Genomic DNA, 21,854 nt, shown 5'->3' on the forward strand with positions numbered 1-21,854 from the left:
TGGTTTGTGTTTGGTTAATAATGGAAAACTTGTCCTAAATTTTAAAAATGAGGTACATACTTTAGTAATAGAACTAAGGAAAGTTAGCACTCTCTCTCACCCCATTCCCTCCAAAGCTTTTCCTCCAGATGTTATTTGGTATTTATTTTGCAGTGTTTATTATGACAGTTCAAGCCGTTTATGTTTTAAAGATACATTGGTCAGTTTATTTATAGAGAGACAGCTTCTTGAAGTCAAGACAATCGACGTGGGTGTGGGTTAAAGCTACCCAGTGCTAGAAAGAATGGAGACGGCTGGTTTCCTCCAGTATGTTCTGTCATTTCTTTCATTATGGGGGTTCTGGAGTTTTCTTTTCTTTTTTAGTCCCATAGGTTCTACGTGATTTACCCTGGGAGGAAAAGCTGAGTTCCTGGAGCTGTTATCCTGCACAGGAAATGAGAGAAACACAAGGCAGAAGGGGTGACTGGGCCTTCATACATTTGCTTACAATCTGGCTCCAGTCCAGGGTGAAACTGGAAGAGCTGGAGATTTTCCCAAGGCACCCAGGTTGGAGTGCAGTTCGTCTGTTTGGACAGCATTGCTGGTGCTTCTCGAACCAGGCTCAGGACTGGGGGGTGGGCAGTAGGTGGTTATCAGTGTGCAGCAGGGCTGGATCAAGGTTGTGGAGGTTTCCTGTGCTGAACTATGCTGTAATCCTTTCCCTTTATGTGTTGCAAAATAAAACGATATTAAATTGCAAAACCGGGGTGAGAAAGTTCAACTAAGTTCTCATTTTTCTCATTGTGATTACTTCACTGACACTTTGATAATATCGAATGACATTAAAAAATTTTTTTTGAAATGTAAAATAGCAATTTTTTCCCCAAAGATTGCTTTTCCTTACATTTGCTTTCCTGAGTTCCTTAGACTTTCCACTGGGAAGTCTAGATAGGAAATACATCTACTGACTGAGTTTGTGGGAGTGCAAGCTGAGCGCAGTGCCAAGTGGAAGCTGGGAGCGTGGCACCCAGTGAAGTCTGGGGAAGCGCTGAGGACAGTTATGGATTAGGGCTGGTGTGGTGTCTATAGAACCATAATGCAGCACTTTGTAGTAAGACTGAAGCTTTGTCTTGCAAATTAGAATGTATAGGGAATTTCACTTTTAATTATTTTCCTCTACTTTAGCAATATGTGTCTTTCCAAGCTTTAACAAACAACTTAGCAATGAATTTGTTATCTCAATTCACTTTTAACTTAATATGTGAGTGTTGTAAGTGTTTCAAGTGACACAGGGAAAAGCAAGACAATATGCTACTTTTCTTTGAGGGGCTAAAATAATCTTACACAGGGTTACCTCTCTACTTGAAATGCTACTCAAAGGTATATTTTATTTTTTTAAACCCTTTGAAGCACTACTTAAATAGTATTTAGTTACATTAGTTAGTTCAGTAGTGATTTTTATAGATAAAGAATTTTCCTTCAGAACTTAAATCACTCTGATTCTTTGCAAAGTTAGACTTCTGTATTTTCAAATTTTCTTGTTTTTTTGGTATCAAAACTTATAAAGTTATATAACTACAAAGGCAATAATGTTTTCTTATCATTTTACAGGCTGGAAAACATTAATATTTACAACAGACACCAGGGATGGTAGAGCAATTATTGTAAAATAATATAAAGCTTTAACTTCTTTCTATCTGGAGATGATAAATTTTAAGAGAATATATAACTTATACACATGGAAATACTAAATCTAATTGGGTAGCCCTATTTGTCCCTCAAAGCACTGTTGCTGTTAGCTTTATAATAGGGATGGCAGAATCTATCTTTTGATTATTTATTCATTTAAATGATGACTCATAAGTGGATGGTGCTATGGCCTGAGTGTGTCCCCTTCCAAATTCATATCTTGAAATCCTAATGCCTGTTGTAATGGTATTAGGAGATAGGGTTATTACGTCATGTGGATGTAGCCCTCATGATTGGAATTAGTGCCCTTGTAAAAGAGGCTCCAGAGAGAGCCTTAGCCTGTTTTACCACAAGAGATCCCAACAAGAAGGTGCCATCTATTAACCAGAGAGTGGGTGCTCAAAGGTGAGGTGAAAGTCACTCAGTCATGCCCGGCTCTTTGCGACCCCATGGACTATACATACAGTCCCTGGAATTCTCCAGGCCAGAATACTGGAATGGGTAGCTGTTCCCTTCTCCAAGTAATCTTCCCAATCCAGGGATTGAACACAGGTCTTCTGCATTGTGGTAGATTCTTTACTAGCTGAGCCACCAGGGAAGCCCAAGAATACTGGAGTGGGTAGCCTGTCCCTTCTCCAGTGGATCTTTCTGACCCAGGAATCTAACTGGGGTTTCCTGCATTGCAGGCAGATTCTTCACCAGCTGAGCTACTAGGGAAGCCTTAAGTGGGCCCTAACTAGGTACCAAATCTTCTGGTGCCTTCATCTTGAGTTTTTAAACTCCAGAACTGTTATTTATAAGCTACCAGACTTAGTGAACTCTGGGAGTTGGTGATGGACAGGGAGGCCTGGCGTGCTGCGATTCATGGGGTCGCAAAGAGTCGGACACGACTGAGCAACTGAACTGAGACTTGGTTATTTTGTTATGGCAGTCCAAATGGACTAAGACAGATAGGAAATACACCTACTGATTAGTTTTATAGAACTATCCCACAGGTGACTATATCAAACCTGAAACAACTGATGCTTTTCTACAGTCATTTCTTTTTAAACCTACTAATTTTTAATTATTCTGTTAATTTAATTGCTTATAAATTATCTAATTGGCTGGTTGTTTTGAGGGGTGGAAAGGGTTGAGGCAATAAAATTGATATTGGCCCTGAATTTCATATTGCTTCAGCCTGGAACAATGGCTATGACCAATCTATTTTGATGATGTGGAAAGGATAATTTTCATAATAAATTTGAAAAATCTGGAGACATGGAATAGCACATTCTAATGATCTCTTCCTTTCTATTAATAGTAGCATTTTGGATTTGATTGGATCATATGGATTCCAATTAAGCTGTATTCTCTTGACCCTTTTCTTTCACATGTTGCATATTAAGCTATGCTTTAAATATTCCACAGTCAACAAGTGGAAATATTGGTTTACCACAATAATTTATTTCCCCCCTCCCACCCTAAAAACGTCAACATTTAAATGAGACTAGGATGGCAATCAAGAAAGTTAGGATTCATTTGCATGAAAATGATTCACTTTTCTAAACTGATTCTGCTTGTCTATGTCTTTTCTGGAATCATAAATTATTCTCACTGCTGGTTTGGATAAAACTATAATCTATTTTCCTGTAGTGTATGGTGTGTTCTTGTTATGAGTCATAACCATTTTTTTTCTATGGGAAAAAGATGAGTAGGGGCAAACTTCGTGATAAATAGGATCTGCTTCTAAACAGTTATCACATAAAGACAATCCCTAGGATGTTAAATACCAAGTGTTTTTATTTTTGTTTTTTTCTAGTTTTTATTTTTATTTTTGTACTGTGTCTTTTTGACTCATGGCAAGCAGGATCTTCCCCAACTGGGGATCCAATCCGAGCCCCTTGCAGTGGAAGCACGAAGTCATAACCCCACTGGGCTGCCAGGGAAGTCCTAGTTTCTTTTTGTTTTGATTTTATTAAACTACTGCTTTAAGAAGTACAAAATAATGTCTTTCCTTAGTTTTACATTGAGTAGAGGAACTTATTAAACTATTTCTTCTCCAACTTATTCCAAGATTAATTTTTAAATCATTAGGTCATTTTTTTTTGTTTCCTTCTCAAACTAGCCAACCAAAAAAAAAAAAAAAAAAACCAACAATCAAGCAAAGTATAGGACCAAAGCAAGGGGAGAGGCCACAGTCCAGGATGACTGACATCGCCATCAGGAAGAGCCCAGTGCCCCATGCCCTAAGGCTAGGAATGTGGCTTTTTTTTTTTTGGATATCATTCTTGGGGAGAAGCAGGGCTTCCCTGATAGCTCAGTTGGTAAAGAATCTACCTGCAATGCAAGAGACCCCGGTTTGACTCCTAGGTCGGGAAGATCCGCTGGGGAAGGGATATTCTGGCCTGGGGAATTCCATGGACTGTATAGTCCATGGGATCGCAAAGAGTCAGACACGACTGAGTGACTTTAACTAGGGGAGAAGCAATGAGATAGTACATAGCTGTCCGTGAGTAAAGCTAAGGGCCCCCATTCTTCTGGAATTGTAAGTTTTCTTCTATTTTCTTTTTTTCAAACCTTGAGACTGTCATGGTTGACTGAGCTGTTAAAGAACTTTCTGCCTCTTGGGAGGTTGGAACTCGGCAAGAGTGTGGATGATCCAGGGACAGAGAGCACACGGGGTAGCATCAATGCACTCAAAGACGTCTCCCATATAAAATTAAGATTCAGTGGGGACTTATGTTACTGTTCGAAGGACTTGAGTTTGAGTGAACTCCAGGAGTTGGTGATGGACAGGGAGGCCTGGCGTGCTGTGATTCATGGGGTCGCAAAGAGTCGGACACGACTGAGCGACTGAACTGAACTGAACTGAACTATGTTACTGTGTTTAGACACCACAAATTTTACAAAATGGAGTGGTGTCCCCTTCCCCATTTTTGATGTAGCTCCAATGACAGCAGCTATAAAAAAAATAGAGTGAAAGTTGCTCAGTAGTGTCTGACTCTGCGACCCCATGGACTGCAGCCCACCAGGCTTCTCTTTCCATTGGATATTTCTGGGCAAGGATACTGGAGTGGTTTGCCATTTCCTTCTTCAGGGGATCTTCCTGACCCAGGGATCCAACCGGGGTCTCCTGCATGGCAGGCATTTTTTACCGACTGAGCTACCAGGGAAGTCCCAACAGAAAAATAAGCCAGAAGGAAAGACTGCGTGCTGCATTCTCAAATATGGGGTCTGTCAACTCAGGAATGAGTGCTTTTATTAATCCCTCCTTGGGAGGGATATGGATAATTTCCTCTAAAAATAGTCTCCAGTGTCTCAACAGTGTAAGGAATGGAGAAAGGCAATCTGTTGCTTTAGCTAGTGACTGGCTAGCAACAATAGTAGCTTGTATATTTACTGTGCTTTGTAATTTCAAAGCACTTATTTTATTATAAAAGTAGGCGTCTCTGCAAACATTTTAATGGGTTGTTAAGTGGGTTGAAAAACTCTATCTCTTGCTTAAAATCTACTTGTGATAATGGAAATTTGATAGGGATAACTAAAATAGTAACTGATGTTAATGGTACAAAAACTTTTCCAATAAGGATTTGCTAATTTTCTATTTTAAAAGTAAAACTTAGTCTTTAGTAGGTTATTCAATACTTTTGATCGTCTCAACATCATTTTGAACAATTTTTTTCATTGCACAGACTGTAGATATACAAGTGTAAGGTATTTTTCAAACTATTTATGGTCATGAAATTCGGTCTTCTGAAATTATCATGCTGCCAGTTTCCCAGCTAATAAAATATTCTTACTGGTTGAGTTTCTCTTACAAGTGTATTTTCACGACTATGGGGAATTCCCTGGTGGTCCAGTGTCTAAGACTCTGTGCTGTCAGTGCAGAGGACCTGGGTTTGATCCCTGGGCAGGTGACCAGATCCTACATGCAGCAGACTTGGTGCAGCCAAATAAATAAATAATGACTATGAATAAAGCTACGGTTACTCTTTTTACCTCCGTCTTTACTTCCCTCCATTTATTTCTTCTTTCTTTTCTTCATTTCTTAAAACCTGCTTATGTGATGGATATGCTGCTCTTTGAATTACTAGAGGGACAGGATGGGCAAGAAAAGATGTGTGACAACTGAAACACTGATATTGAATGTCAGAAGTAGCTAGGAGAAAGTGAGGAATTATCTAAAGGAAGTTGTTTTGGCAGTTCCAGTAGTGAAAAAGATCTGCTGATGCTTCTTCCCATGTCATTTTAACCCTTGACAAGGACTCAAGGAAAAGATAATAGAATTGGCCAATATCCTGCTTACACTGAAAGAGAACCGAATTGAGAGTCATTACACAGTAATAAGGAGAAGGAGATGGCACCCCACTCCAGTACTCTTGCCAGGAAAATCCCATGGGCAGAGGAGCCTGGTAGGCTGCAGTCCATGGGGTCGCTAAGAGTCGGACATGACTGAACGACTTCACTTTCACTTTTCACATTCATGCATTGGAGAAGGAAATGGCAACCCCTCCAGTGTTCTTGCCTGGAGAATCCCAGGGATGGCGGAGCCTGGTGGGCTGCCATCTATGGGGTTGCAGAGTCGGACACGATTGAGGCGACATAGCAGCACACAGTAATAAAGAACAGCTATAGCAATCCAGGACTTTCCCAAGGAGCCATACTTGCCATTCCTTTTGTATATGAATGCTGGTCTTTTTCTGAGGGCACATAATTCTCAATTTTCCATTTCCCTCTGAGCACACTTGAATCCTCCCAACAAATCTCCTACTAGCCAGCCCATAGACTCTTTGGAGCCCCCATCCTACCCCTGCCCCCAACACACATTCATACAAATAGTCACATTTGTATTTGTATAGATTCAGAGTTGAGTCTTATCCTGGGCTAAGGCTTCTGTGATTTGACTTTTCTGCTTCTTCTTTATGAGCTACTAGTTCAGATCACAAGAAAATATTCCTATAATACGTTTATGAACTTCTTTGGAACTAAGAATAGACATGATTTTTTTTTTTTTTTTGGTCACATTATACAGAATATACAACCTCCCTGATTAGGGATCGAACACATGCCCTCAGCGGTGGAAACATGGAGTCTTAACCACTGTCAACCAGGGAATTCCAAAGAGTTATGAGGTAGGGGAAGGAGCAAGGGCAGAGCTGAAGTGACTTCCAGGCTTATTGATTACTGCTTCTGTGACTTTGGGTGCTTCTCTGCGCTCTAGTTTCCTCATTTTAACAAAAATATATCAATAACCTGCTCACTGTGCTTTGGAGATAATTACATAATATAATTTAGTCAAAGGATAACTGGTTAGCATGAAGGAGGTACAGACAATTTTGGGGTTTTGTTTCTTTTTCTAATAAATCCAGAAGAATATAATAAAAATGATAACACATCTACTAAGTTAGAGGCTTGGGAACAACCTGGAGTGGTTGGGAACTAGGTTGGTAACAACTTAGTTGGGGAGGGAGGTGAGAAGGACGTTCAAGTGGGACGGGACATGGGGAAACCTATGGCTGATTCATGTTGATGTTTGGTAGAAATCAACACAATACTGTTAAGCAATTATGCTTCAATTAAAAATAAATAGGTTAAAAAAGCAGGTGAAATATTATTGTTTGCAACAGAAAAAGTCTCAGTTGATCCAACCACCATCTTTAGGTAATCTTATTCTTTAGTGGAGGATGAATTTATATTGGCTTCCAGACTAACTCTGTGTTACAAGAAGTAACATATCAGCTTTAGAAAGAGGCCTTGTCTCCCACTAATTTGCCCAGAAATAGTTGCAGTTGGACTGAGATAGAGTCTAGTCAGTTCCTCAGTGTCTTTATGCTCATTTATTTAAAAAAAATGCATACTTTTAAGAATATGTGATTTTTTAATTTTAACAAGATCCAAGACAAAACCTGTGTTTACATTTTGGTTACTAATAGTCATTTCATTTCCACTGAATCGCACAGATATACTTATTCCTTGAAATTATTACATCAAGGAATTACTTATTCCTTGAAATTAATGTAACAATTTCAAGGAATTACTTATTCCTTGAAATCAAGGAATAAGAAGTTAATGTAATAATTTCAAGGACTAAGCACACTTATATGGATGATATCACATATTAATCAAGACAAAAATTGATTTATATGTGTGGCTTGTGGGATTAGTTCTTTTTCTTGATATTAATTATGTATAGAATAATTATTATATTGAGTGGTGAAACTTCTAATTCTCATCTAAGAGCCTGTACATTTCCATTTTTTGGAAAAGCAAAGTTGGGGAACCCAGAAGGACACTGTCGCTAGTGAGGGGTTATTAGGGACATCACCTTGAACTATCACAAAGGATGCAGGCTTCCCTGCCAATGGGCATCTCCAGATCACCTCTTTCATGCTGCACACAAGAAATGAGGACTCGGAGCAGTTAAGTAGTTTGCCAGTTGTTAAGTAGTGCCAGCTATCTATGACTGGATAGAAAAAAGACCTCCTTTCTCTTATAAAGTAGAATTTGGAGACCAGAACAGGTGTGTGGATCAAACACAGATTTACATTGCTCCATTCCCTTGATTTTCTTTGTATCTAGACTTTACCAGCCATCTGCCACCATTAATAGTTAACCAGATCTTAGAGACAGAATCATAGCAGAAAGTTAATGCCTTCAGTGACTAAGACAGGAATTTTATCAGAAGTCAAACAGGAGATTTTCCCAAAGTTGAGTAGGCTGCTAGTTTGAAGATGATAATGATTTCACGTGCTTAAAGATCTAATTACAGGTGGATTAAGAACTGCAGTTAAAGTTGATGTTTTCTTTGTCTTCACTTATATTTCACCCAGTACGTGACTATAATGCTGGTTTTCATTTCTTTTTCCTTTGTAATAATTCTACTTGTAATTAGGAGCTGCATCAGGGATTTAGATTATCTGCCATTGTCTGGGGGACCACAGAGTATAGAAGTCTGGAGTCAAAACACCTGGGAAGACATGATAATCATTGACCACAGTTGTTATATCCTGGTTTATTTAACCTTTTTTCAGCATTGTATATGCAGGTGTAGACCTTCTCAGTCACTGCTTGTTGGAAGGATGAAGACAATGATAAACATAGAAAGTGCACAATATTTGGCCACATAGGCTTGACTAGGTAAGATTGAGGACAAAGACAGTGATAGAAACCACCTCTAAGGTCTAGAAGATGGGACTATACTTCCACCTAACACAACTCTGTAAGGCAAATGTTTGTTTCTCCTTGGTGACATAAATTTGTAGTTGAAGATTGGATTATTTTTATACATAACACATTTCACATGGACAAGAAAAGAAAATACAGAGTAAGAAGCAGGAACACATCACTCAGAAATGTTATATCTTGGAAGAGGAAAAGAGAATTAAGGCAAACAGCCCACATGAAGAGTACAGTTTGTGGAGAAAGAATGACCAGAAATTGGCAGCTAGAAACCAGACTCATTGCCAGCTCTTCAGAAAGCCATGCTCTTTAGAGGGCTGGGAAGATGGGTGAACGGGTAGCTGTGTGTCCTTCCATTGCAACAGGAAGGTTATGGTGGGTCATGAGGTTCTGTGGCCCCTGTCTCCTCTTGCCCCAGATTGGCCGTGGCCTCTCTGAAATACTGGTGAAGCCTCCAGATAGGGTGATTCAGTTCCCCGAAGAGATCCAGAGACTGAAAAAACATGCAGAAGAAAAGGCCAAATGTTCAAGATGCCGGAGGAACCGATATACAAGAAAAGATACAAATTTTGAAGCAGAGAAGGGGGAGTAATGAAATCATTTAGGGAGGCCCCTGTAGCTATAACTAGAATTTTTTAATCACAATAAGGAAAATGGGATAAATATCTTCTAATACATTATAAGCAAATTTCCATCAGCTCAGATAAGGCTGGACTCCAAAAGCAAACACTGAGAAATGTAATATGTTCTGAATTCCATCCACAATCCACTTTCCTATTTCAGGAATATCTAAGAGTAACAACTTTTAAATAAAACAAACAATAAAATGAACAAAACTTTAAAAACTATCAACAAATATATTTATTGTGGTGGCTTTCCCCCCTATTAGATACACTTTGTTAGAAAGTAGTATCCCTTTTAGTTTCATGTGGACAATTAAGCAGGTAATAAGATTGTTTTTCCCCCTCCCAGTTGAGAGAGAAAGAAAACACACGACTTTGCAAACATGTTATATTTTCCTTGCTCTAGTTTTTGTTTTCTATGAAATCAGAATTTACTTCTAATAAGTATGATTTTGTTTTTGGAAGTAAGTTACAGGTACACGTTTACAGACATATAACCCAAGGGGTAGCAGAGGCTGAACCACACAGTGCGGACATAGACTGGAGACCTGTTCCAGGTAATCGCAACCCTTCCCAGTTTTGTAAAGAACAAAAATCATCTCCAGCTCTATGGTTTCTTCCACATTTTGCCTTCCTCCAATCCCATACAGTATATTAATTCTGAAAATATGTGCACTCTCATGCTTCTTGCAGAAGGACAAATGAGGGCAAGAGAACTAAGCTTCAAACAATTGTTTCCGTGGTGATAATTCCTATGATTCCAAACGCCAGGCCCTAATATCTGAGCACTCCCTAGATTTCCTGGACAAAACAACACTGTCCTTTGAAAGGTGTTTCCCTCCTCTGATCTCTGGTTTCTTCTGAAGGGACACAGCATCTTTGAGTTCGCAGAACTATCATTTGCTTCTTTAAACAATAGCTTGAAAACATGATTTTATAGGGAGAAGATGTTGCTTCTCCAGCTGTCATCATTATGTTGTTACAGCTTCTAGCCTATTGATGATTATGTACAAAATTTCTTGTCTCTTAAAAATGCACAGAAGCACGTAAGATAACCATTCAAAAGCATCCCTTCTTTGGACTTTTGGCTCTTTGTTGTTAACTATGCTTGTATGAAGAATATAGCAACTATCTGGAATGTTGTTTAGACTGAGCAGTAACTGACATGTTGTCCATTTGTGGTCCTAATGGCTAGAGCACCTGTCCTGGGCATCTGGTGGAGATAGCAGCATCACGAGTTTACGACAATCTCATGAGACCTTCTAGTGCACAGTGCTGACGGATACCGACTTCTGTTGTTTATCTTGGACCTTTCGTTTCTTCTGCTGCTGTTTGTTTTCTCGTTGCTCTGGAGTTTCCCTGCTGGGCTCCAGACCTTTGTTATCAGGTATTGCATCTTTACTTTCTTCTTTATTAGGTTTTTTTCTTTTTCTCTCCCTTCCTTTTCTTCCTGAAATGAAAGGAGACACCTTTTAAAAAGCATTCAGTCCTGTTCAATTTCATTTTTCAAAGTTTTTAAAGGCAAGTTGAATTTCTCTTAGGTTGCATACCATGCCCATAGATATGAAATTATCTACTATTTAAATCATTCATTCAATTAGTTTTATGAAGGCTGTTGTGCTATATTTTAAGCAATGCAAACATGAAACACATGCAACAGATGATGAAGTAATTAATATTTGATAGTTCTGAATTCCAGAAGGTTCTATTGCTGTAAATTTGGTATGAGGATAATTTTACATGATAGCTATTGATGGATAATTAATATAAATTTTCGAATAGATTTCTGGTGGCTCAGATGTGAAAGAATCTGCACGCAATGCAGAAGACCCAGGTTCGATCCCTAGGTAAGGAAGATCCCCTGGAGAAGGGAATGGCAACCCATTCCAGTATTCTTGCCTGGAGAATTCCATGCATAGAAGAGCATGGCGGGCTACATTCTATGGGGTTGCAAAGAGTCAGACAAGACTGAGAAATTACTACTTTCTTTCAAGAAACTTACTAATGTGTATATGTTATCTGGCTCCTACAAAAGGTTCTATTTGGTTTTCAAAATTTTCCAAGTAGCAGTTACCTATTTGCATTCTGTCCCAAAGAAAGGCAATGTCAAAGAAGGTTAAAACTACTGCACAGTTGCACTCATCTCACACGCTAGCAAAGTAATGCTCAAAATTCTCCAAGCCACGCTTCAACAGTACGTGAACCATGAACTTCCAGATGTTCAAGCTGGATTTAGAAAGGGCAGAGATCAAATTGCCAGCATCCGTTGGATCATTGAAAAAGCAAGAAAGTTCCAGGAAAAACATCTACTTTTGCTTTATTGACTACGCCAAAGCCTTTGACTGTGTGGATCACAACAAACCATGGAAAATTCTTCAAGAGATGGGAACACCAGACCACCTGACCTGCCTCCTGAGAAATCTGTATGCAGGTCAAGAAGCAACAGTTAAAACCAGACATGGAACAACAGACTGGTTCCAAATCAGGAAAGGAGTGCGTCAAAGCTGTATATTGTCACCCTGTTTATTTATATGTAGAGTATATCATGAGAAATGCTGGGCTGGATGAAGCACAAGCTGGAGTCAAGATTGCTGGGAGAAATATCAATAACCTCAGATATGCAGATGACACCACCCCTATGGGCAGAAAGTGAAGGACTAAAGAGCCTCTTGGTGAAAGTTAAAGAGGAGAGTGAAAAAGATGGCTTAAAACTCAAAATTCAAAAAACTAAGATGATGACATCTAGTCCCATCACTTCATGGCAGATAGATGGGGAAACAATGGAAACAGAGAGAGACTTTATTTTTGGGGGCTCCAAAATGACTGCAGATGATGAGTGCAGCCACGAAATTAAAAGACACTTGCTCCTTGGAAGAAAAGTTATGACCAACCTAGACAGCATATTAAAAAGCAGAGACATTACTTTGCTGACAAAGGTCCATCTAGTCAAAGCTATGGTTTTTCCAGTAGTCATGTATGGTTGTGAGAGTTGGACTATAAAGAAAGCTGAGCACTAAAGAATTGATGCTTTTGAACTGTGGTGTTGGACAAGACTCTTGAGAGTTCCTTGGACTGCAAGGAGATCCAACCAGTCCATTAAAAGGAAATCAGTCCTGAATATTCACTGGAAGGACTGATGCTGAAGCTGAAGCTCCAATACTTTGGCCACCTGATGGGAAGAACTGACTCACTGGAAAAGACCCTGACGCTGGGAGAGATTGAAGGCGGGAGGAGAAGGGGACGACAGAGGGTGAGATGGTTGGATGGCATCACCGACTCGATGGACATGAGTTTGAGCAAGCTCTGTGAGTTGGTGAAGAACAGGGAAGCCTGGTGTGCTGCAGTGCATAGGGTGGCAAAGAGTCGGACACGACTGAGTGACTGAACTGAACTGAACTGATACATCTGCATGCCATCTACTAGAAGAGAATTAATCTGCATAACAAATATGCAAATAAGGTTGAGGATAATTATATTTTAATACAAATATTTATATGTTGAAGATAATTTTTATTGAAAATTCTCTATATGCAGGGGTACCTGTGACTATGACTTATCAATAACCCTATGGTATTAGCCACGAGGGCAGGAACTTTATCTCTCTCAACCAAATGAGTAGTTGTTTGTTGAAATATACTGGATTCCATGAGAATCTTGACCTTGAACAGGGTTTGAAGCACAGATTTATTCAGATATGCAGTGTGAAACATTTTAAAAAGTGGAATCAATACAACTTTAAAGGTCTTGATGTAGGAAGCATAGTGAGAGAAAGACTGGGACCAGGACGAAGAAATGAATTTCATTCTATTGGCCTTGGGTAACTGTTGGCAGTTTTAGGAGAGAGTAATTTGATCAATGGGCTTCCTAGGTGGTGCTAGTGGTAAAGAACCCACCTGCCAATGCAGGAGACATAAGAGAAGCAGGTTTGATCCCTGGGTCAGAAAGATCCCCTGAGGATGGCCTGGCAGCCCACTCCAGTATTCTTGCCTGGAGAATCCCATGGACAGAGAAGCCTGTCAGGCTACGGTCCACAGGGTCACAAAGAGTCAGACACGACTGAAATGACTTAGCACACAATTTGATCAAAGTAGCGAGTCTGGCACCAAATTAGATGAATTGTTTTAAAATTTCAAATTAGTATATCAGCTATATTTTATTATTATGTTAACATTTTACACATACAACCTACATTGTAAAGTAATTTTGAGGGCATGGTTTAGCAATCTCCATTAACACACATATCCCAGTGAGAAATTACTGATTCAAATCAATACAGTAAGTGAAAACTAAGAACCAAGTATACCTGGGTGTGGAAGAAATTCTGATTGGGTGTATCCCCACATACTGAGTCATGTAGAATCTGAAATTAGTTTCAGTCTACAAAAAGTCATTTTGAACAAAAGTATTTTCGAGAAATTATTTGCATGGGAGAACCAAAATATTTTCACGTCCTGAAATAGGCTGCAAATATTGAATTCAGTGGTTTGGCTTTCCTTTTCTTGAGCTCTGGTTATGGAATTCTAGGAACCAACATTATTAATACTGCATATGTATGCTCAGCCAACACCGTCTCCTTCGATTTTATGCCACAACTAGCTTTGTCTGAGACTATATTTATAAAGTCTTCCAGTTACGTTGTGAAAACTTGCCTTGTTGGGCTCAACATAAAAATCTCCAAATTTTGGACTTTAAAAGAAGAGTAAACAAAAATAAGAATTCAGACCACGTAAATCAAATATCAGGCAAATTATTTGGGATATGTAGAGAACAAAAAATATTAGAGTTGAGTATTACATCTAGGGCTGACTAGTCGTATACAGATTCATGAATTCCACTACTCTTTTCACTTAAAAGACTATTGCTGGATTGATAAGATTTCTATAGAAGAAATTCAGGGTGTTTTTTTTCTTATTTTTCATGCTGCTTTACACATTTTCAGTGCTGATATGAACTTAGTAACTAAGAGAAAACTGAAAAGCTAATTTATTGTCTTGCATGTGTACTATAATTTTCATAAATCTGTACAAACTGAAAGAGAGAGATGCTGGTTTTTGTGGTATGTGGTTGATTTTCCAAAGAACATGGCTGAAAAGGTTAGATTACATAATATTTCCATTTGAAGAGCGTTTTGGAGGTGTTTAAGTTCATCTCTAAAAATATTGTCAGTGAAAATCATTCCAAAGTTCCATAAAAACTACTGACCCTAAACAAAATGTTATTTTCATGGAAATCATCCAAAAGTTCAGTGTTTGACATTGTTCTCTTGATGACGGTCCAACATTTTACAGCTGTGATCCCAACCATAAAAAATATATTGTTTCTTTCTTGGTCATGGATTGATTTATATGCTTGCTAGCTACATGTGACAACATATTCAACTTACAGTGCATTTCTGCTTATTAGCAAACTGATATGATTCTTTCTTAATACAGGCAGAAACATTCTTGGAAGTAGCTTGAAACTCAGTATTAGAGTTTTATTATCCAAGGAATAACTATTTAGTCTGGGCAGTGAGTGAAAGGGGAGGCTCTACTAAAGGAACAGGAAACTAGCACGTTGTACGTTGCTGTTGCCTAACAGGGGGCTATTGCACAATAGAAAAATGAGATGATTATTTTTTACAGGCCATGTGTTAGTGGTTGGAAATGCTAACTATCCTTTTGCATAAGTAATATATTTTCCTCTTGTCCAAGAAATAAAAATGCAGAAGAGTGTCTCTAGTCCATTAAAAATCACATGCAATTTGGGAACCTCTGTCGTTTTCATTAAAGGGAATTTCTTTTTCTATTCTGCTGACTTTTCATTGATGTGGGCAGGAGTTATTTTATACATTTTTTGGTGATTTTGCAAACTATGCATTCCAGTTATCACAGTCTTACATATACACTTGTGCTTTGTCACTCACTGATTATGTGTGTGCATGCACACATGAGCACCAGAATTGGGTTGTAGAGTGCTCCAATGATTAAAAGAATGTTCATCATGCTTCTATGTCCCAGCTATGAGGGCAGTGTTTGGATAGAAACCATCAAAAAGAAATTAGTCCTTGCATAGAAGTGTAACGTTTAAGAACATTAAATATTACATTACTCAGAAAAACATGGTGTTCAAATTCTAGACGCAACCAGCTAGTTGTGTGACTTTTGACAAGTTGGTATCTCTTGGGATTAATTGTCTGATATTTAAAATGGGGATAATCATTACCACTTGCTAAACTTTTTAAGGATGCTTGTAAAGCACTTAGCATAGTCCATGGTACATATTAATCATGGGAGAGATGAAGGCTAATGTTATTAACTCATTACACAAACAGGAATTAAGCCTCTATCCCTGCCAAGGAATGTGTTAAAACCTGGAGATACAAGTGAGATATGGAGACAGATACAATAAATAAAGTCGCACACTAATGCAAAAATAGTAGCATGCATGAGATCTACTGGTTGCAGAGCAAGGAAAGCATTGAACTCTGCCAATGGAGATCAAAAAAGACTCCCTGGATGGGGTGATGTTTAAGCTGAGCTTTAAAGAATTAATGAGAGTCTGCCAGGCTGATGAGGGAAAAAGGGCACAGCAGGCAGTGAACAATATGTCAATGGCATGAAGGCATGCAAGGCCATGGTGAATCTGGGAAACTGAAGTAGACTTCCTTGGTTTGATCAGAGTCTATATATAGTATATTACCCAGAGAAGCTGGAATGACAGACAGGACTTGATTGCCATTTTGGGAATTTGTTCTGAGGACCAGTGGTACTGAAAACTGGAAAAGGGCAAGTGTCAGAATCTGAGAGCAAAGCAGAAATTTCTAGTTTAGAAAAGGCTATTTTCTATTTCAGAAACACTTCTAAAAGTAATAAGAACCCATAAAGTGAGTATGGTGATGACTGGTATTTATTTTTGAGCCTTGACTTTTTAAAAGAGTAGCTAAAATTTAGCCTAAATCTCTGTGAAGATCATATAGCCACATATTATTCAATATTTGTTGCAAATCATAATTGAGTAGGCGATCGACATTTTTGAGATTCTGAAGTTATTTTCTATGAATACAATACTGGAGTGGGTTTCCAAGCCCTCCTCCAGGAGATCTACCCAACCCAGGGATCAAACCCCAAGTCTCCCTCATTGCAGGCGGATTCTTTTTTTTTTTTTTAAGTATTTATTATTGGTGTATTTAGTTTAATTATCAGGTTGGCCACAAAGTTCATTCGGCTTTTTCTGTACGATGTAGAAAAACCCAAATGAACTTTTTGGCCAACCCAATAATTGCATGTAATTTTTATTTTACTAAAAAATTTTTTTTTTTTTTACTTTACAATATTCTATTGGCTTTGCCATACATCAACATGACTCTACCACGGGTGTACATGTGTTCCCAATCCTGAACCCCCCTACTACCTCCCTCCCCGTACCATCCCTCTGGGTCATCCCAGTGCACCAGCCCCAAGCATCCTGTATCCTGCATCGAACCTGGACTGGCGATTCATTTCTTATATGATATTATACATGTTTCAATGCCATTCTCCCAAATCATCCCACCCTCTCCCTCTCCCACAGAGTCCAAAAGACTGTTCTATACATTTGTGTCTCTTTTGCTGTCTCGCATACAGGGTTATAGTTACCATCTTTCTAAATTCCATATATATGCGTTAGTATACTGTATTGGTGTTTTTCTTTCTGCCTTACTTCACTCTGTATAATCGGCTCCAGTTTCATCCACCTCATTAGAACTGATTCAAATGTATTCTTTTTAATGGCTGAGTAATACTCCATTGTGTATATGTACCACAGCTGTCTTATCCATTCATCTGCTGATGGACATGCAGGCAGATTCTTTACCATCTGAGACACCAGGGAAGCCCATGAATAAAATACCATATTGTCACTTATGTAAAGATCTCCTAGGGCTGTCTGCAAACTGGGTTTCCAAGCACAGATGACTTTGAAAAATAGATTCCTAGTGCCACTCCTGGAGATTATGAGTCAGCAGTTTTATGATGTGCCCAGGAGTTAACAACATGTTCATTCCCAGTTTATTCTTCTGTGCAGCTACATTTAAGAACCATAACTAGAGATCAATAGAAGTCCAATTGTCTCAAACATGTGCTTTCAAAAAGTTTATTTCATATCACAGCACTGATCATTTAATTTCTTATACTTTCCCATGGATATCCGGTATATTTTTTTTTACTTACTGTACTATTAATTTTTAAGTCAAGTTTTCTAATTAGGTACATTTGGAACAGGCACCTATATACAAAATAAAAAACTACTTGCAGATTGTCTTTTTAAAATATGTTCAAACAGAAGTATGAACTGAAAAACAAATATATTAAAAAAGAACAAAATAAATGCTCTTGAATAATATTTCCTAAATTGTGTATTACATATTTTAAGTTCCAAGTAAAAATAAAAACCACAAAAAATGCTCAATTATCTTTTTAAATGTAATAGGGTTATGAATAAAAGAATCGTTCTCTTTAGAATCACAAATAGAATTTGTTTATTGAGAATTACTCAAATTAGGAATATCAGTTCACAATTTTCAGGGTATTTAGATATATCTGTGTATCGATCTGTATAAAAGCGGCTTCTTGGTGAATTTCTTGCAAGGCACCACTAAGGGGAGCTATTGAGCTTTAAGTAGCTCAACTTCCAAGACTAAGTTTTCTCAGAACGCTAAAAGTGTATCCCACACTCTGTGAACTGAAGACTAAATATCACAGAATCTACGATCAAGCCAGTTAAATGAGTATCACATCAAAAGTACAAAATTCATTGCTAGGTAGTTCTCTTTATTGGGTACGGCAGGAAATTCATTTGAGAAGCCAAGACTTAATACTTTCAAAAGAGCACAAATGACGTGAAAAAGGAGTTAATCTGATGATTTTTGGATCTAGAATTGGACCTGAATTTTATGTTTAGAGGATGAAAATTCCAATTTTTTTCCTTTTTTGTGAAGACATCACTGAAGAAATTTCGCAAAGGAGGGCAAATTGCTACAGTATGACTTCAGCAAATATGATCTATTGTGTAAATACATATTTAAAGGTCTTTGAATTATGGGCTATATAAACACAGGACAGCTTGACCTAGTGGTGTAGAACAGAGCTGAAAGTCAGCAAGGCTAAATTCCTTCTCAGCTATATTTTTACCAAGTAGAATTGACTTGAGAAATGCATTACAACCTTTTGGGTTTTTGTTGTTTAACAGAACAGAAACACTTATTTCCTTTCTATTATTTTAACCTAGGAATTTATTTCAAATACAGTGCAAATATGGTATAATGGATACTTAAAATAGGCAGACAATGTCTCCAAATGGAAATTTAAGCTACCTGTTTTATCTACTCTGTATAGTTGATCCTTGAACAACACAGGTTTGAACTGCACAGATTGACTTATATATGGATATTTTTCAACAATAATACTACAGTACTACAGCTTCTGGTTGGTTAAATCCCCAGATGTAGGGGAACCACAGATATGGAGGGTGACTATAAATTATACATGGATTAACCCTCTGAAGTTGTATAAGGGTCAACCATTGTTTAATACATGAATTAGTTCAACTGTATTTCCGTTTAACTTCCAAGATGCTTCTGAGTAATTATTTGCAGGAAAATAATTTGATGTATCATTACATGCTCTGCTAAATGCTGTAATTTGAGAAATTATCTTGAGCACACTTTTGCAAAGATATTAAGACTAAAACAGCATTTTGGCTACCAATTGAAAAGGGTTAATATAAGAAGTGTTCATCCATTGTTAATGGAAGAAAATGAAGAGAAACTAAAGAGCCTCTTGATGAGAGTGAAAGAGGAGAGTGAAAAAAATGGCTTGGAACTCAACATTAAAAAAACTAAGATGATGGCATCCATCATTTTGTGGTAAATAGAAGGGAAAAAGTGGAAGCAGTGACATATTTTTTTCCTGGGCTCCAAAAGTCACTGCAGACAGTGACTGCAGTCATGAAATTGAAAGACATTTGCTCCTTGGAAGGGAATCTAAGACGAACCTAGATAGCATCTTAAAAAGCAGAGACATCACTTTGCCAACAAAAGTCTGTCTGCCAAAGCTATGGTTTTTGCAGTAGTCATGTACAGATGTGAGACTTGGACCATAAAGCTGAGTGCCAAAAACTGATGCTTTTGAACTGTGGTGCTAAAGAAGATTTGAGAGTCCTTTGGACTGCAAGGAGATCAAACCAGTCTATCCTAAAGGAAGTCAGTCCTGAAAATTCATTGGAAGGACTGATGATGAAGCTGAAGTTCCAATCCTTTGGCTACCTGATGTGAAGAGCTGACTCACTGGAAAAGATCCTGATGCTGGGAAAGATTGAAGGCAAAAGGAGAAGGGGGTGGCAGAGGATGAGATAGACAGCATCAGTAACTCAATGGACATGAATTTGAGCAAACTCCGAGATAGAGGAGGGCAGAAGAGCCTGGTGTACTGCAGTTCATGGGTTCAGAAAGAGTTAGACATGACTTACAGACTAAACAACAATAAAAAATCTATTTATGCCCCATTCTTTTGGGGATTCTGAAATAAGACTGTCCTGACTATAATGTACTCAGTATAAATTTTCAGAGGTTAAAGCAGATAAACCCAAGCTTCCAACCATGGCACCCAGGGCGCTTATCCTTGGTGACCTGGCCCCTGCTTAAGTAGTCATCAACTTTGAAGTCCTCATCCTGCTCTTCCTAGTCACCCCTGCACATCACTCACCATAACCCACAATGGTTACAAATCCCACTGATGCCTTTCCCTAGAATGCATTCTCTAGTGTCCCTGGATCTAACTCAGACTTATGTGCTTACGTGTCACACCTTCAGAAAAATCTTCCCTATTCTTGTAATCTTTTCCTCTGCTGGATTAATTATGTCTCTCCTCTCTTTGCTCCTTAAACTCCCAATTAGTAATCCTGTTTTAATAATCAAGATGAAGATGACTTATGCTGTCTATTTTTAGAAATACAATCTGCCACTCTTTCTACTTTTTGCCTATCTATTTGCCATGAAGTGATGGGACAGGTGCCATGATCTTAGTTTTTTGAATGTTGAGTTTTAAGCCACCTTTTTCACTCTCCTTTTTCACCTTCATCAAGGGGCTCTTTAGTTCCTCTTCACTTCCTGCCGTTAGAGTGGTATCATCTACATGTCTGAGGTTGTTGATATTTCTCCTGGCAATCTTGGTTCCAGCTTGTGATTCATCCAGTCAGCATTTCACATAATACACTCTGCATATAAGTTAAATAAGCAGAGTGACAATATACAGCCTTGATGTACTCCTTTCCCAATTTTGAACCAATCTGTTGTTCCATCCCTGGTTTTAACTGTTGCTTCTTGACCTGCATATAGGTTTCACAGGAGGTAGGTAAGGTGGTTTGGTATTCCCATGTCTTGAAGAATTTTCCACTGTTTGTTGTGATCAACACAGTCAAAGATTTTAGCGTAGTCAATGAAACAGATGTTTTTCTGCAAATCCCTTGCTTTTTCTAAAAGACCCTGATCCAGGGAAAGACTGAGGGCAGGAGGAGAAGGGGGCAACAGAGGATGAGATGGTTGGATGGCATCAGTGATTCAATGGACATGAAAACTGCAAACTCTGGGAGATAGTGAAGGACAGGGAAGCCTGGCATTCTGCAGTCCATAGTGTCTCAAAGAGTTGAACACCACTTAATGACTAAACAAAAACAATAACAATTTTTAGAAATAGTAAGAGTAAGGATAGATGACTAAAATTTAATGAACACGTCCAAGTGCCAGCCATACTTCTAAGAGTAAGTACTGTGTCTATAAGTTCTGTTATCACCTCCATGGAGAGATGAGGAAAATATCTTTTCAGATGAGGAAAACTACTGCGCTTCTCTGCCTTCACATTCTATTTTGACAGAGCACAATGTGACATGACATCCTTGTATTCTTGTTTTATTTACACTGAAACTGATGAGGACAAAAAAACAAAAAAGAAAATACAGTGTCCAGGTGTGAACTAACACAAGAAGACATAGAGGTTTTGCAAAGATGAAAACATACCTCCCTTGACCTCTTGAAATTCCAGTTTCCTGATCACCCAGCTGCTCTTCAGAACCTAAGAGTACTTTGCAGTAGATATTTCGTGTCAGCACCGTTCATTTACACCATGCGTTACGGGCTTCTGTTTTATTGCTACAAGTAATTTTCATTATTTCCACACCTCTGCAATGGCACCCCACTCCAGTACTCTTGCCTGGAAAATCCCATGGACAGAGGAGCCTGAAAGGCTGCAGTCCATGGGGTCTCTAAGAGTCAGACACGACTGAGCGACTTCACTTTCACTTTTCACTTTCATGCATTCGAGAAGGAAATGGCAACCCACTCCAGTGTTCTTGCCTGGAGAATCCCAGAGACACGGGAGCCTGGTGGGC

At 38.5% G+C, this 21,854-nt stretch overlaps 1 protein-coding gene across 1 annotated transcript in view; it reads right to left on the reverse strand.

Annotated features, from left to right (window-relative positions):
- Positions 1–9,666: 9,666 nt before the first annotated feature.
- The window catches only part of RSPO3 (R-spondin 3), a 94,292-nt gene continuing 82,104 nt past the window's right edge, over positions 9,667–21,854 (reverse strand). The window contains exon 5 of the mRNA XM_070795822.1: positions 9,667–10,902. Coding sequence (XP_070651923.1) covers positions 10,715–10,902 — 188 coding nt within the window. The 3' untranslated portion in view covers positions 9,667–10,714. The remainder of the gene's footprint in view (positions 10,903–21,854) is intronic.

The sequence above is a fragment of the Bos indicus genome, chromosome 9 (assembly GCF_029378745.1).
Source record: "Bos indicus isolate NIAB-ARS_2022 breed Sahiwal x Tharparkar chromosome 9, NIAB-ARS_B.indTharparkar_mat_pri_1.0, whole genome shotgun sequence".
In the NCBI taxonomy this organism is placed as follows: Eukaryota; Metazoa; Chordata; class Mammalia; order Artiodactyla; family Bovidae; genus Bos; species Bos indicus.